Source organism: Saccostrea cucullata, unplaced genomic scaffold (assembly GCF_032062105.1).
Source record: "Saccostrea cucullata isolate Sc308-1 unplaced genomic scaffold, CSIRO_AGI_Scuc_v1 ctg117, whole genome shotgun sequence".
NCBI lineage: Eukaryota > Metazoa > Mollusca > Bivalvia > Ostreida > Ostreidae > Saccostrea > Saccostrea cuccullata.
In genome coordinates this window covers 82,149-97,874 of record NW_026932623.1, presented here as the reverse complement: position 1 = coordinate 97,874, position 15,726 = coordinate 82,149, and the positions used below count along the sequence as shown (strand labels likewise).

At 40.4% G+C, this 15,726-nt stretch overlaps 1 protein-coding gene across 1 annotated transcript in view; it reads left to right on the top strand.

The window, feature by feature from the left end:
* The window catches only part of LOC134235656 (uncharacterized), an 81,105-nt gene that overhangs the window by 40,834 nt on the left and 24,545 nt on the right, over window positions 1–15,726 (top strand). The window contains exons 42-72 of the mRNA XM_062717794.1: window positions 74–1,009; window positions 1,131–1,511; window positions 1,663–2,055; window positions 2,198–3,328; window positions 3,522–3,609; window positions 4,203–4,426; window positions 4,647–5,072; window positions 5,207–5,423; window positions 5,857–6,071; window positions 6,181–6,414; window positions 6,670–6,921; window positions 7,108–7,242; window positions 7,360–7,470; window positions 7,589–7,801; window positions 7,924–8,091; window positions 8,257–8,367; window positions 8,486–8,671; window positions 8,902–9,117; window positions 9,835–9,876; window positions 10,086–10,160; window positions 10,350–10,616; window positions 11,343–11,522; window positions 11,685–11,792; window positions 11,920–12,189; window positions 12,296–12,505; window positions 13,569–13,868; window positions 14,031–14,186; window positions 14,469–14,651; window positions 14,753–14,914; window positions 15,106–15,315; window positions 15,528–15,707. Coding sequence (XP_062573778.1) covers window positions 74–1,009; window positions 1,131–1,511; window positions 1,663–2,055; window positions 2,198–3,328; window positions 3,522–3,609; window positions 4,203–4,426; window positions 4,647–5,072; window positions 5,207–5,423; window positions 5,857–6,071; window positions 6,181–6,414; window positions 6,670–6,921; window positions 7,108–7,242; window positions 7,360–7,470; window positions 7,589–7,801; window positions 7,924–8,091; window positions 8,257–8,367; window positions 8,486–8,671; window positions 8,902–9,117; window positions 9,835–9,876; window positions 10,086–10,160; window positions 10,350–10,616; window positions 11,343–11,522; window positions 11,685–11,792; window positions 11,920–12,189; window positions 12,296–12,505; window positions 13,569–13,868; window positions 14,031–14,186; window positions 14,469–14,651; window positions 14,753–14,914; window positions 15,106–15,315; window positions 15,528–15,707 — 7,980 coding nt within the window. The remainder of the gene's footprint in view (window positions 1–73; window positions 1,010–1,130; window positions 1,512–1,662; window positions 2,056–2,197; window positions 3,329–3,521; window positions 3,610–4,202; window positions 4,427–4,646; window positions 5,073–5,206; window positions 5,424–5,856; window positions 6,072–6,180; window positions 6,415–6,669; window positions 6,922–7,107; window positions 7,243–7,359; window positions 7,471–7,588; window positions 7,802–7,923; window positions 8,092–8,256; window positions 8,368–8,485; window positions 8,672–8,901; window positions 9,118–9,834; window positions 9,877–10,085; window positions 10,161–10,349; window positions 10,617–11,342; window positions 11,523–11,684; window positions 11,793–11,919; window positions 12,190–12,295; window positions 12,506–13,568; window positions 13,869–14,030; window positions 14,187–14,468; window positions 14,652–14,752; window positions 14,915–15,105; window positions 15,316–15,527; window positions 15,708–15,726) is intronic.

The window sequence follows — 15,726 nt, the reverse complement described above, 5'->3', positions numbered from 1 at the left end:
TTAACTTTAAGGATGGAAAACTGATAATTTGATTTTAGTTAAAGTGAAAATAGTATAAACCTTTCTATTTCAGGTCTGCAGTACCTAACTGAGTGTACTGGGTGTACTCCAGGAATGTTTTGTCCAAACAATGGAATGACAGCTCCTCAAGGAAACTGTTCTGCTCAGTACTACTGTGCTGGTAATGCCACGACAGCCACGCCTACCGATGGAGTGACTGGTAATGTTTGTCCAGTGGGACATTACTGCCCAGAGGGAACACCCACTGCCATTCCATGTGACCCAGGCTATTACACAGACACCACCCACAACTCAGTGTGTCAGATTTGCCCCGCTGGTAAATACTGCACAACAGGGTCTAATCCTCAGGCCTGTCCAGCTGGGTTCTACTGTCCTGAGGGAACAGGACATGTCTGGCAAACCTGTCCAGCAGGAACATTCAATCCAAGCACAGGACTGTCCAACGTCACTGAATGTACTCAATGTACCGGAGGATTCTACTGCGATGTGACCAATCTGACTGCAGTTGCAGGTCCCTGTGCCGCAGGGTACTTCTGCAGAAGTGGATCAGATGATGAGACACCAAGTGGCTCCACGGCTGGAGATGCAGGGCCCTGTCCAATTGGTCACTATTGTACACTACAAACTCAGGACCCAATGCCATGCCCAGCTGGAACCTTCAACAACCGTACGATGCTCCAAGCTGAATCTGAGTGCCAACAGTGTACACCTGGATACTATTGTGACGTTCCAGGTCTGGAGTACCCAACTGGAATCTGTAATCCTGGCTTCTTCTGTGCTGGAGGTTCTAATTCATCCAGTCCTTCTACCACTGATGCCACCGGAGGACCGTGTCCAGCAGGCACTTACTGTCCAGCAGGAACCAGTGTAGCCATCAACTGTACAGCAGGCACCTACTCCCTGACTGACCAGCAGTCTAACTGCACAACATGTCCCAGTGGTTATTACTGTCCATCTGGGAGCAGCAGCATTACTGCCTGTCCTCAAGGTGAAAACTTATGTAGCTTCTGTTGTATTTAGTATTTAGAAAAAAAGGATGATTTCAATGATACATCTAAATTCTTGAAGTGTTTTTAAGCTATCCTAATTCAGAAATAAATCTATTTAAGGTTACTACTGTCCACTGGCCACAGAGTTTGCCTACCAATATCCATGTCCAAATGGTACATACAACAATATAACAGGAGCCCAGGATTCTAGTCTCTGTCAGATCTGCCCTCCAGGGGAGTACTGCCCTACCCCGGGGCTGGGCCTACCCGCTGGGAAGTGTTCTGGAGGCTGGTACTGTACCTCTGGCTCCTGGTCCAGTCAGCCAGCAGTTTTAGGTAATGACACTGGTTCTACCTGTGACTGCCCGGCTCAGAGTATTGGTGGGAAATGCCAGGCGGGTACCTTCTGTCCAGAAGGATCCTCAGCTCCTACCTCCTGTCTCGGAGGACATTATTGTGATGTGGCGGGTCTAGATAATGTTACTGGAGAGTGTTTACCAGGTAATCAATCAATTATACTTGATAAATTTTCAGTAATTTTTAAATGGACAAAAATATTGATAACACTGAGGAAATATGCATTTAAATACTATGATTGTTTTTATTGATCATAAATAGTAAATTACATAAATATGTTAATATTTGTCAATAGGATATTACTGCAGTGGAGGTGCCATTTTAATGAATCCTATCAATGAAACATATGGCGACATCTGTCCTAAGGGACACTACTGTCCTCAGGCCAGTTCTTATGCAATACCCTGTGCTGAAGGAACATTTAACAACTGGTTTGGAGCTTACAACATCTCCACATGTCTGCCATGCACAGCTGGCAAGTACTGTTCAGGAACAGGTAGAGCACTGCCTAATGATGACTGTGACATGGGATGGTATTGTCCTGAAGGTTCTATTGTTCCACAGCCTCCAGGAAAACAATGCCTGGCAGGGCATATGTGTCCTAAGGGCAGTCCTTCACAGACTCCCTGCTCCTCTGGATATTATCAACCTCTTCCTGGACAGGGGGCTTGTACAGAGTGCCCTGCTGGTAAGCTGCTTAAATAGCTCAGATTTTTATGCATTTCATTTAAAGAAATCCCAGTGTATTTTGATTAGACTCAATCTTTTTTAATATTGACATCTAGATAATGTATTAAAATCAATATGTACTGTTATTGTGCTCTTTTCAGGAAAATACTGCTCTCAGACTGAGGCTATTGCAGAACAACAAAGTGGATTGAATGCTTCCTCACATGGAGTTGTCACACCAAAAGACTGTCCCTCAGGATTCTACTGTCCTAATGGTACACAGACTGACAGAGAAAACCCCTGTCCTGTGGGGACATATAGTAACACCACGGGTCTGGAGAGTGTGGCGGAGTGTACCGACTGCCCACCAGGTTATTACTGCGACTCCGAGAACATCACGGAACCATCCGGACAATGTTTTGCGGGGTATTATTGTGTCTTGAAGTCTGCCTCTCCCACTCCATCACTGTCAGCTGCTGGTGGCCCCTGTCCCCAGGGATCCTACTGTGAGGTGGGCTGGTCCTACCCCACACCTTGTCCCAAGGGAACCTATGGAGATAGAGAGCAGCTTCCATCTTTGAATGACTGTACATTCTGTCCACCTGGAGACTACTGTTCCTCTTCCAATCTGAATGCTTCCACAGGGTCTTGTTTGGCTGGGTACTACTGCACTAATGGATCAGAGGAGGCCAATCCAGTGGGTAAAACATATGGTGATGAGTGCCCAGCTGGTCACTACTGTCCAGAAAAAAGTTACCAGCCCACAGCCTGCCCAGTAGGGACCTACAATCCCAGCAACAGAAGCACCAACCAGACAGCATGTCTGTCCTGTGACCCCGGTAAATTCTGTAATAGTACAGGACTATCTGCAGTGTCAGGGGACTGCCTGGATGGATTCTATTGTACTGGAGGAGCTAGTTCTTCTGCTCCCTATGATGGAACAACTGGAAACATTTGTCCTGCTGGGTCCTACTGCCCTGCAGGGTCTCCACAGCACCTGTTCTGTCCCAACGGCACCTACACTAACCACACAGGGGCTTCCTCCTGTTACGATTGTCCAGAGGGTTATTACTGTGTGAACAAAGACCGGGCTGACCTGTGCCCACCTGGGTATTACTGCCCGTACCAGACAGGAGCAGACCTCCAGCCCTGTCCGGCAGGAACCTACAACCCAGTGTCTGGCTTGGCCAATGTCAGTCAGTGTACACAGTGTGATGGAGGGAAGTACTGCCAGGTGCCAGGTCTCTCTGCTGTCAGTGGAAACTGTAACTCAGGATTCTTCTGTACATCTGGTAAGTCAACAGACTCAGCAATCCTACCATCATCAATTTTCTAGGCTTTATAAGTTATTTGGTCTTGTATCTTCTCAAACGAAATTTGTTTTGAATTATTTCCTAGCTACTTGTTTTAAAATTTTTTTTTTCCAAGTTTGGCAATATTTAAGTTTTATTAATTAGGCATCATTTTGTGATATTTATTATGAAGAAATTTATTTTAACATTTTGTATAGGACACAGCCAGTCCTGCAGGGTAGTAAAACTGCTATTCACTCGGATAAAATAAATTCTACATAGTAAAGGCATAGAAAATGTGTGTGTCCTATAGTGCATGGTTGTAGTGAATAAAATTGTTTTGATTAGTTTTCACAGTTTATATAATTGATAGCTTTGATTGCTTGGGGTATACATATTTTGAAGGCCTGAGTTATAATTACCTCATTTGATGCCGCCGCAGACATAATAAGCTTAGAGTTGTAAGAAAAGAACAGCTGATTCAAAATCTGTTAAATCACCTAAGCTTAAATTATTCGGAAACCAGCGATTTACTGGACACCCCACATATTAAAGTTCTATTAATTATGGAGTATGTAAATAATTATTCTCCTTGATTGCGACATATTTCGGGGGCTGAAAAAGAAAATGGTGAATGACGATGACGTATTTATTTGTCTTTGTGTGTGCTATTCATTTTCTTTATTTTAAAATCGTAAATCTTTGACGATATCGTATGTGTGTATTGTAAATATAATGTCCCTATACAGTATAATTGTGCATTACTATATGAAGAAATTTATTTTAACATTTTGTATAGGTTATTTTGCATTTAATTTAAAGCAAATTATGTATGTGTACAGTGAGATTAACTGATGGACTGTTATTTGTACAGTGACAGTACAGGCCAGACAAACTGTACCCTGTGTCCTCTGGGTTACTACTGTGTGGAGAACTCCACTGCCTTCTCAGAGCAGCTGTGTCCCCCAGGCTATTACTGTCCAGTGGGTACCAGTAATCCATACCAGTACCCCTGTCCTAAAGGAACTTACAACCCAGTCAATGCCAGCCACTCACTCAGTGACTGTCTTACCTGTCCACCAGGACAATACTGCCAGTGTAAGTATACTTATATTGTCTACATGGGGAAAAAGAGCATGGCAAAATCAGATGATTTAAAATGCTAGTTTTGATTGTAAACTTATGTTGAACATGAATACCCGAGATGTTTCTGTACACTTTTTTTTATAGGAGAAACAATTCTTATGAAAATAAGGTTATTTTAAAAAATGCTTCAAAATATTTCCCATTATTCTAAGTATTTTCTCATTGATTTTAGCTGATGGTCTTGGTGCCACCTCTGGAAACTGCACTGCTGGGTGGTACTGTACAGGTGGTTCCTACATGGCTCAACCCACCACCACTGCCAACCAGACCAACCTACCAGACTGTACCTGTCCGTTAGCCAACTACACAGGTGGGCAGTGCTGGCCAGGTACCTACTGTCCCAGCGGAACAAACTACCCAGTTAACTGTGATCCCGGGAAGTACTGTATGCAGTCTGGATTATCTGCCCCTGAAGGTGACTGTGATGCTGGATACTACTGTAATGCTAGTAGCACTCGTCCTGACCCCCCAGGAAATGAGTGCCCCGCCGGGTATTACTGTGAGGCAGGGTCAGGAACCCCCACACCATGTCCAGCTGGGACAATGTCCAACACAGGGGGAAATACAAATTCCAGTAACTGTCTCCAGTGTACTCCAGGTAATATTCAAAATCCAAAAACTTATGTTTCATCAGTATATCTAGACAAATAATACCTTTAAGGGATTTGATATATTCCCTATTGTTTTTGTGGTTTTAATGTTTTGATGTGTTATTTCTAATTTCACTCTTAGGTTATTACTGTGCTGGAACTGCCAATACCAATGTGACAGGCCTCTGCTCAGCTGGATTTTACTGCCCTGGGGGCCAGGACAGTGCCACCCCCTTAGACTACAACTGTACCATGGGTCACTACTGTCCAGCTGGCTCTGGACAGCCAGTGCCCTGTGCTGCTGGGTCATACCAAGACAATGTAGGATCTACAGCATGTCTACCATGTCCGGCAGGAAGGTTAGTATACAGTAGGATTTCTTTTTAAAATACATTCAAATCTCGTTATCTCAAACTCAAAGGGACTAAGAAAATACTTCGAGATAAAAGGGCAGAAAGCTTAAGGAATAAGAAGTTGGGACCTTACATCTACAGTAGTCTTCATGAATTCTAGAAATTTAAAGTTTTTACAGAATGAATAAATCAAAGCAATTTAAAGGCAAAATCTAATGTGCATCAAAATAATACTGTAAATCACTTTTTAAGCAATTTAAAGGAATATATAAAGCAATAACCACAACTCGTAAAATTTTGTGCATCAAAATAATAAAATAAGGTGTCGTGAAAATTTAGTGATCTACAGTACTGAAAACTCGAAAAAAAAAATAATATGGCATTTCTAAAATAAATAATTTTTTTAACTCTAAAAATATGCATGATTTTCCTTGCTCAGTTACTGTGATCCTGTGGAAGCTGCTGCCTCACTGGGAATCAATGGAACAGGAGTGGTCACCCCCACGGACTGTCCCCGGGGTCACTACTGCCCCCAGAGTACCCCCAGCAGTACCACCTACCCTTGTCCTTTGGGAACCTTCAACAATGGCACAAAACTTCAGACAGCCAGCTCCTGTCTCTCCTGTACAGCTGGCTACTACTGTGGGGCTCTTGGTAAGCAGAAACACTGATCTCAGATTGGAAGCTAATCTGGAATTATTTAGAGCTTATGCTCAAAAGAATACTGGTAAATTGCAATAAAATTGTTCTTTCTCTTTTAAAGGCTTGACAGAACCAACTGCTCCTTGTGATGCTGGTTATGTGTGTACAAGTGGAGCTAACTCCTCCTCACCAACAGATGGCACCACCGGTTACGTCTGCCCAATGGGAGCATACTGCCCAGCTGGTTCTGGGTTAGAGACCAAATGTCCAACAGGAACATTTAGTAATCAGACTGGCCTCCATAATGTCTCCTCATGTGAACAGTGCATACCTGGATGGTATTGTAATGTACAAGGTCTGTAACATGCTTTAGGTGAATTATCCTCAGGTCTATTATAACCCCATTTGAAAAGCTCAGTGCGTACAGTACCTCTAGTTTCTTTTGTATCTACAGATGAGTATTTTTACAACATTACTGTTGAATTAATGTCAAGAATTCATTCAGAATATTTCTGGAATTTGTCATATTACTTCAAATTACCAGTATTAAGATTGATGCTAGTTTTTAATTGTTTAGACATGACAACATAATGATTTTTCCTGATTTTAGGCTTGACTTCTCCTGCTGGGAAATGTTTGGCTGGTCACTATTGCCTCCTGGGATCTACTGAACAGAATCCTATTGGTCAGTCCTATGGAGACTACTGTACAGCTGGTCACTACTGTCCAGAGGGCACAGGGTCCCCTGTTCATTGTCCAATTGGAACCTATCTCCCCAGCACTGGACAGTCCTTACAGATCCACTGTATTGAGTGTGCACTAGGAAAATATTGTGACACTGTTGGACAGGCCAATTTCACAGGTGAGAGTCACAGGGAACAAGTTTTTAAGAAGAGAACCTGTCAAATATATAATTGGATTTTTTGGTGATTTGTTCATTTGTTGTTGTGAGTTTCACAAAGGAAATATTTTGTTTAGATGATGTAGGAATCTTATTTTGAATCAATGTATAAGAGGTGAAATATCCGGAAGTAAAATAATTTTTTAGGTGATTGCGATGCTGGCTTCTACTGTGACCGAGGAGCCAACGTTAGCCAGCCCACTGACGGAGTCACAGGAGGGGTGTGTCCAGCAGGAAACTACTGCCCACAGGGGACTGCAGTCCCCATTCCATGTGAAGATGGTAAGCTGGAATTTTAAGTGGATAATGAAATTTCCCTACAAGAGTCTTTTTTTTTGAAAGACGCCTTTTTGCACACACTTTTACAATTTAAGTAATAATGTTTTTTTTTCCATTCAGGTTCTTATATGAATCATACCCAGGCTAGTCTGTGTGACCCTTGCCCTGCTAGATACTACTGTGTTAACAAAGACAGAGCTGATCCATGTCCAGTTGGCAAATACTGTATTGGTAGGTGTCAGAATCTTCAACATCGATTTCGATTTTAAAAGCAATTTTATGAATGGAAGAATGACATCATCTGGTGACGTGAAAATCAAGAAGTAGAGTTTATCTTTTTAAAATTCAGGAAACACAGGCTTTAACTACTCCCTGTGTCCGGCTGGAACGTACAACCCTACAGAGCTGCTGATGTCTGAGTCGGAGTGTAAGCAGTGTGATGGAGGATACTATTGTGATGTACCAGGCCTGTCTAATGTGACCGCCCCCTGTGCTGAGGGCTACTACTGTCAGAGTGGAGTCAACACTGCAGCCCCCAACAACAACAACACAGGATTCGGAGGTAAGGCTGCAGCAGTAATTAATTAGGCTATGTGGTACAGGTTTTTTATCTGTCTTTTGTTAATAATAAAAGTTTTGTTGTTTTAGATATATATGTAACAAAATATACATTTCTGTTGTTAGGTGGCTGTCCTGAATCTCACTACTGTCCACTGGGCACCACTGACCCTATCTCCTGCCCCTCCGGAACATACAATGACCTGACTCACCAGAAGATCTGCAAGTCATGTGAGCCTGGCTATTACTGTCTGGCCAACTCCACCACATACCTGTCCACACCTTGTCCTCCAGGTAACAAAGCTAAAAAGTAGTTTAAAAACTGTGTAACACAATACTATGTCTCAGGGTTCTTTACTACTGGGCCAGACCATGATGTTACTTGCAAAACTGTGCATTGAATTGCTACTTTGACATGTTTTATGTATAAATTTTACACATTGGATCTTTTATTCTTAGGTTCCTACTGCCCCAGTGGAACTCAGTTTTCCACAGAACATCTGTGCCCAGCTGGTACCTACAACAATAAAACCGGAGCCAACAGTGAATTTGATTGTCTACCTTGTACAGGCAAGTCTACAAATATCCATTTCTAAGTGGCTCTTATTCTGTGTCAAAATAAGTACATATTTATACACATGTATATCACTGATTTGATTTAATGATAGAACTATTGTTTTATAACCAGGTGGTAAATATTGCAATGGAGATGGCCTGTCTGAGCCCAGTGGTGACTGTGCTGCAGGGTGGTACTGCTCGGGTGGTGCCTACACAGACAAACCCACCACATACATCAACTCCACCACTCTGTACAGCACTAACTACTCCTGTCCTGTATATGCTCTCAACAACACCGGAGGCATTTGTGAACCAGGTACCTCAATTAAAACCTGTCACAGTTTAAACCAAAATAAAAACACATAAAACTATTGATAATAACAGCTTTAATGTGAAAAAAGTTTATTGTTTATGTCATTTATTTTGAGGCATTGTCAAAACCCAACACATTTAAATATGGTGTCAGTTAACTTTCTTAAAACTCAACTTTTAGTGTACATGTAAACATATTTAAAGTTTATTTTGTCAATTTTTTCTTTTGTATAGGATACTACTGTCCAGGGGGAAGTAACCTGCCCCTCTCCTGCAGCCTTGGTAAATACTGTGATACCTACGAGCTGTCCTCCCCCACTGGGAACTGTTCTGCAGGCTACTTCTGTAACGGTACCGCCAGTGTCCCCAACCCCAGGGAGTGTGACATGGGATACTACTGCCCAGAGGGAACAACAGTACAGGTGGCCTGCCAACCAGGAACATTCTCAAGTAGGTTTTTATGGCAAAAAATGTGTAAAGTGCTTTTCAGAATTCAAGAATGACTTAACTCTACTTTTTTGAAAAATAAAACAAACTTTTCCGTTGTCTTTGTTGTCGTCGTATTTTGTCATTGTTGTTGTTGTAAACTTTTCACATTTTCATCTTCTTCTGAACCACTGCCTTGTACTGCTGGTACAATACCTTGGGTAAAGGGGATTAAGTTTGTTCAAATGGCTGGCCACACCCTTTTCCTAATGGGAGACATGATTTAAAAAAAATTATTGGCATTTTTAAAAAATCTTCCAGAAGGCCAGGATGTACCACAACCAACCATGTGTAGATTCATGTTTGTTCATGTAGCCCAGGTCACTTTTACTGTGAATATATAGGAAGTTTTAAAAATCTTCTTCTCAAGAATGAGAAAAGATGAAACTCATGTGGAATCATCCTTAGGCAGCGTAGGTTCATGTTTGTTCAAATCATGCCCCACTGGACCAGATCAACTTGTGAATATATAGTCTTTAAAAATCTTCTTCTCAAGCCACTTTGCCAGGAAAGATGAAACTCATGTGGAATCATTGTGAAATATTTGTGTTTTGGTAACATGTGTATGACTATTTGTAAAAATTTGTATATGATTTCTCTTACATTATATGAAAGAAACATAAATTTCTTTTATTCATTGGGTGAGGGTCATGAAATAATACTTTCTTTGACACATTTCAGGAGATTATGAGGTACTGGATGCACCAAATGTGACCTTGTCAGGTAACTACACCAACAGGTTTTCAGTGTGTCTATCACGTTGTTTTCCTTTTTGGTCATGGCGATTCCCCTAATTTACAAGGGGGGTTTAGGTTATTGTTCCGAACGTCATTATTTTATTATTGTTAACTTTTACACTTGTATTGTACATTTAATGCAACTTACCTTCATTGTTTAATACTATGTGTCCAGAAGGGTCCATCAGTAACAAGGCTTGTCCTTCGGCGATGTTGTTAACTACACACAATGCACACCTTGTGATCCTGGATACTACTGCAGTGGACAAGGTATTGGAATATCTGTAGGGTATTAAGGTTACTTAAGTTTTAATAATACCTTTCTGTAGAATGGTATGCAGCTGAATAATATTTACATTGGAAGTAACACAAGGTTTTCTTGTAGGCATAATAAACGGGGAATCTTGAGGGAAAAAATATTCAAATTGTATCATTTCTTTACTTTTCTAATACTTACAGGTAACACAGAGTCTGTGACTAAGTGCTCTGCAGGTTACTACTGTACAAATGGTGCCTACAACTCCACCCCAACAGATGGCACCACAGGAAACATCTGCCCACCGGGCCGCTACTGTGAAGTGGGCAGCATTACTGGAGTGGGCTGTCCAGTGGGCACTTACAGTAACCAGGCTGGGCTACAGAGCAGTTCAGAGTGTACCAACTGTACAGGAGGCTATTACTGTGGAACGACAGGGCTCACAACAGAGTCTGGTCTCTGTCATGCAGGTTTGTATATGAAACATTCCGTTTTTGTTACATGGTTAATCTGATACTTACCTTCAACATGCCCCCATGGGTGTATTGACGAAGAAAGAAAGAATTTCATCCTCAATATCTCATCTCTATGGAAGCCCATTTAGGACGTATCAAAAAATATTTTTGAATTCGTTATAACGATTTTTAGAATTCGTTGTAATGAATTTAATTTGTTATAACAGATTTTTAAAATTCGTTATAACGAATTTAATTTGTTATAACAGATTTATTGAATTCTTTATAACGAATTTAATTTGTTATAACAGATTCATTGAATTTGTTATAACGAATTTAATTTGCTATTACAGATTCATTGAATTTGTTATAACGAATTTAATCTGTTATTACAGATTTGTTGAATTCGTTATAACCAATTCAAGAATTTGGTTATAACGAATTGAACAAATCTGTAATAACAGATTAAATAGGTTATAATGAATTCAATAAATCTGTAATAACAGATTAAATTCGTTATAACAGATTAATTTGTTATAACGAATTCAATGAATCTGTTAGAACAAATTCGTTATAACGAATTCTAAAAATCGTTAAAACGAATTCAAAAATATTTTTTGATAGGTCCTAAATGGGCTTCCGTACATCTAAGAAAATAATTATGAAACTTTTATTTTCTCTGTTAACACAGAAGGACTACATTTTTCATTAGTTTGAAATTTTCATTTTGAATTTTCACAGGATATTACTGCACCCTTGGATCAGAAGAGCCAGCTCCCATTGGTAAGGCCTATGGAGACGTGTGCCCTGCTGGATACTACTGTAACAATGGCACCCACACCCCAGCACCCTGCCCCCCTGGCACCTTCCTCAACTCTACGACTATGGGAGATATCAACGACTGTCTACAGTGTTCTCCAGGTAAACTGACAGGATATGTCCTCATTAGAAACTTCTCTGAAAGAAAAATTATTCAACATGACACAGTGACTATTTGATATTATCCTTGGTAATATTTTGAAATTGTATTTCAAAAACTTTGGAAATTTCATGTAGCAGCGTATTGTTCTTTTCATGTAACAGGTTATTACTGTGATGGACATGGACAGACAGCAGTGACAGCTCAGTGTGCTGCTGGGTACTTTTGTACTCTGGGAGCCAATACATCCACACCAACAGATGGCAGCACAGGTAATTTTTAATTTACTTTTGTTATCAGTTATAGAGATATAAACTTGGAATTTAATTTATTATTTAATGCATTCATGCAAACTCTAATATTCCTAATCTTTACACATTGTATTTTTCCTTTGTTCAGGAAACATCTGCCCAGAAGGCCATTACTGTATTCAGGGGTCTAGTAAACCTGAGCCTTGTGGAAATGGAACCTATATGAACCACACTGGTGCCTCCTCCTGCTATGTGTGTCCTGCAGGCTACTACTGTGTCAACAGAGACAGGGCAGATATCTGTCGACAGGGATACTACTGCCCAGAAGGCACCGGGGCAGACCTACAACCCTGTCCCACAGGAAGTTTTGGAAACACCACAGGACTTATCAATGAAACACAGTGTACACCATGTACAGGTAAAAGTTTGGCATTTCTCTTGTAGAAGTTATTCTGAAGTTTCCATTCAAAATGAATTATGTAAAATTGTAAATGATAAAAATAACCCCTTATAACCTTTTCTAGGTGGCTCTTTCTGTGGCACCCCTGGATCCTCCCAGCCAGATGGGGAGTGTTTGTCAGGTTATTATTGTGAGACCGGAGTTGACACCTCCACACCCACAGATTCTGGGGCCCACAAAGGCATAGGAGGGCAGTGTCCCCTCGGGTCCTACTGTCCCAAGGGATCGGCCACACCCACACCATGTGCTGCTGGAACATATACCAGTGTCAAACGTATGCAATTCATACATGTACAGTCAATTCTCGAATTATCGCCATTCGATTCATCGCCATTTTCGCAATACCGCCATGATTTCCCAAGAACGTTTTTCCTGCTATATAAAATTCTCTTTATAACGCCAAATTCGCATACCGCCATCCGCCACCCTGTTTTCACAACAAACGTCCATTTTTAAGTGTCAATTATCTCGATATACCGCCACAGGTGCATGTGGTCAGTGAAGCGCGGCTAATTAGTTGACGCTATTCCTGTTGTAAAGCATTCAAATGCAGACAAGGTACATGCAATTAAGTAATTAAACAAGTATTAAATAAACAATGATTTTAACATGAACTGTTATAATAATTTTGTTTTCTGTTTTATATAATCATTTAGCAATGGCTTCGCCACGAAAGCGCTCGTTGTTAAAGTATGCCGATAACGATATTATTTTGATGATCTCTGCTTTAAACAGTGCAAAGTTTGCTGGAAAAAATAATTATACGGTATAAATTGTGAACGTTCCATTAACAATGATACCATAAACAATGAATATATTCAAGAATTCAATTTACTTATTATCGGCAATATATCACGACGATCGACCCAGTATGTTTTTTTTTTCAATATCGAACGTGCAGATTTAAATTCATATAAAAATATTTGTCTTTATTTCATCACTGTTTATAACTGCACATTTTGTTTTAGCGAAATTGTACATTAAAAAAATTAATTACTTGAAGTATTTTCAATCAGAAATATGTTTTTATATACAAGAACGATAACTCTACTTGTTGTTTCCTAAAAGATGGGAAATTCAATTCATCGCCAAATTCGTTATACCGCCATGATTTCTAAATAACAAAAGGTGGCGGTTTATCGAGAATTAACTGTATCTTTATTTCATGTTTAATAATGTGTCAGTAAGTTTAAAATTATTAAATTTTGATATCTCTTTCCATACACCACTAGTAATGTCTTGTATATTTTAGAGCTTTTAAGTTAATCCAATATTCTTAGAAAATCTCTTGGTTAAATATGCTCATCTACTAAGATATTTGCATGACCTATTTACAGAGAAGGGATCTTGTGACCAGTGCACTGGAGGCTACTACTGCGTAATGAACACCAGTGACCCCAACTCCTTCCCCTGCCCTGTGGGTCATTATTGTCCCCCAGGGACTCAGTATGACACCCAGTACAAGTGTCCTGCCGGTACCTACAATCCCCTCCCCACCCAGACCAGCTCCTCAGCCTGTAAGCTGTGTGACGCGGGTACTTATTGCTTTGGGGATGGATTGAGTGCCCCCACAGGGAACTGTAGTCAGGGATGGTTCTGTACAGGAGGAGCCTCAGAGACCAAACCACTACTGCTAGGTAACTTGGATTGTTCTGATAAGATATTTAATGTCTGTTACAATACAGTAGTAAATATGTTGTGTTTAAATTGAATTTTTAGGTGGTAAATGTTCTGTTCTATGCAGTATTACTGACCTTATTAAAAGTATCATGTTTCTAATCATTTGATATATTTTTCAGGAAACTACACCAATATAGACGTGTGTACCTGTCCAGCCAATAACTACACGGGGGGTAAATGTCAACCTGGGTCCTTCTGTCCTGGGGGATCTTCTGCCCCAACATTGTGTACAGCTGGAATGTACTGTGATGACTATGAATTGGCTACTCCTAAAGGTAAATATGTCCTCTCTAATATACTAGTAATTATGTTGGAATTTTGAATTTTTCACTATAATTTTATTAGGAAAATATTTAACTGTAAAGGTCTAAGTACACTTTATAGATAATGAAAAGAATATGTTTGATAAGATCAAATGGAAGATATTGACCTGAAATGGAAGCTGTGTATTATGTGGATAATTTATGCTGTTTCTATAAATTGTATTGGTAGTAAAAAAATTTCTGGTCTTGGAGTTATAGAAACCCTTGATTGAAGAAAAACTTGTCTTTGAACAGGAAATTGTCAAGCTGGGTACTACTGTCCGATTGGTCAAACTGAAGCTAACCCCGCCTCCTTTATCTGTATTGCTGGTCATTACTGTGAGGAAGGATCAGGCACCCCCACTCATTGTCCAATCGGAACCTTCTCCAACGCCACCGGGAACAGCAACGTCACGGACTGCAAACCGTGTACTGCTGGTAAACAATTACAAAAATACAGTCACATTGTATATACACCTTTATGGTGATGTTTTGTTAGCAAAATTTGACATGAGTTACAATTTTGTTATGCTTTATAGGATATTACTGTGATGGGCTTGGTTTGGTGGCTGAAACAGGACCATGTACTGCAGGATATTATTGCCCTGAGGGCCAAACTACTGGGGCACCAACAGCCTATATATGTCCTACAGGATCATATTGCCCCACAGGAAGTGCTCTACCAACCATATGTCCAAGAGGTAAGCAGAATATTAAAATTTTAACTTAAAATCTTTTAAGCATCACATACACAAAAAAAATATAATTAAAATGCATATGTAAATGCAAGCAAAGTTTTGTTCTTTTTAATTATATTTCCCTCTGGAATTTTATCTCATTGTTTTTGACTGATTTTAAGATGTACTTTTAGATGTGTATTGTATGATTTTAGGTAAATACAACTATCAGACCACCCAGGCCACCTGTCTGGACTGCCCGGCGGGGAAATACTGTGACCCTCATGAGAATGGCAATGTGACAGGAATTGTGATCCCGTCAAGCTGCCCCGCGGGTTATTACTGCCTGCTGGGTACAGGGTACAACATGACCTACCCCTGTCCTACGGGAACCTACAGTCCAATCACAGACCTCACTGCTGCCAGTAAGTCCTCACTTGTAGAACTGTCCCTATATCAGTTATATGGTTTCATTTCTTATTATTTATTATATATTTTCCCCTTGAAAAATATAGAGAGACACAATATTTTTATTGAAAATGAATTTAGGTAAAAATGAAATTACTTTTCAAGAATTATATAAGAAATAAAAAAAATTCCTTTGGATTTAATATTGGCATGTTTTCCAATTTTACAGGTGGCTGTCCGTCCTGTGACCCCGGTAAATACTGCCAGACCCCTGGTCTGACTGCCCCCGAGGGAGACTGTGCCAGTGGTCACTGGTGCATGAATGGGGCCAACACATCTATCCCAACGGACGGGACGACTGGTGATGTGTGTCCACAGGGAAGTTACTGTCCAGCTGGCAGCTTCAGAGGTCAGTAAATGAGGACTTA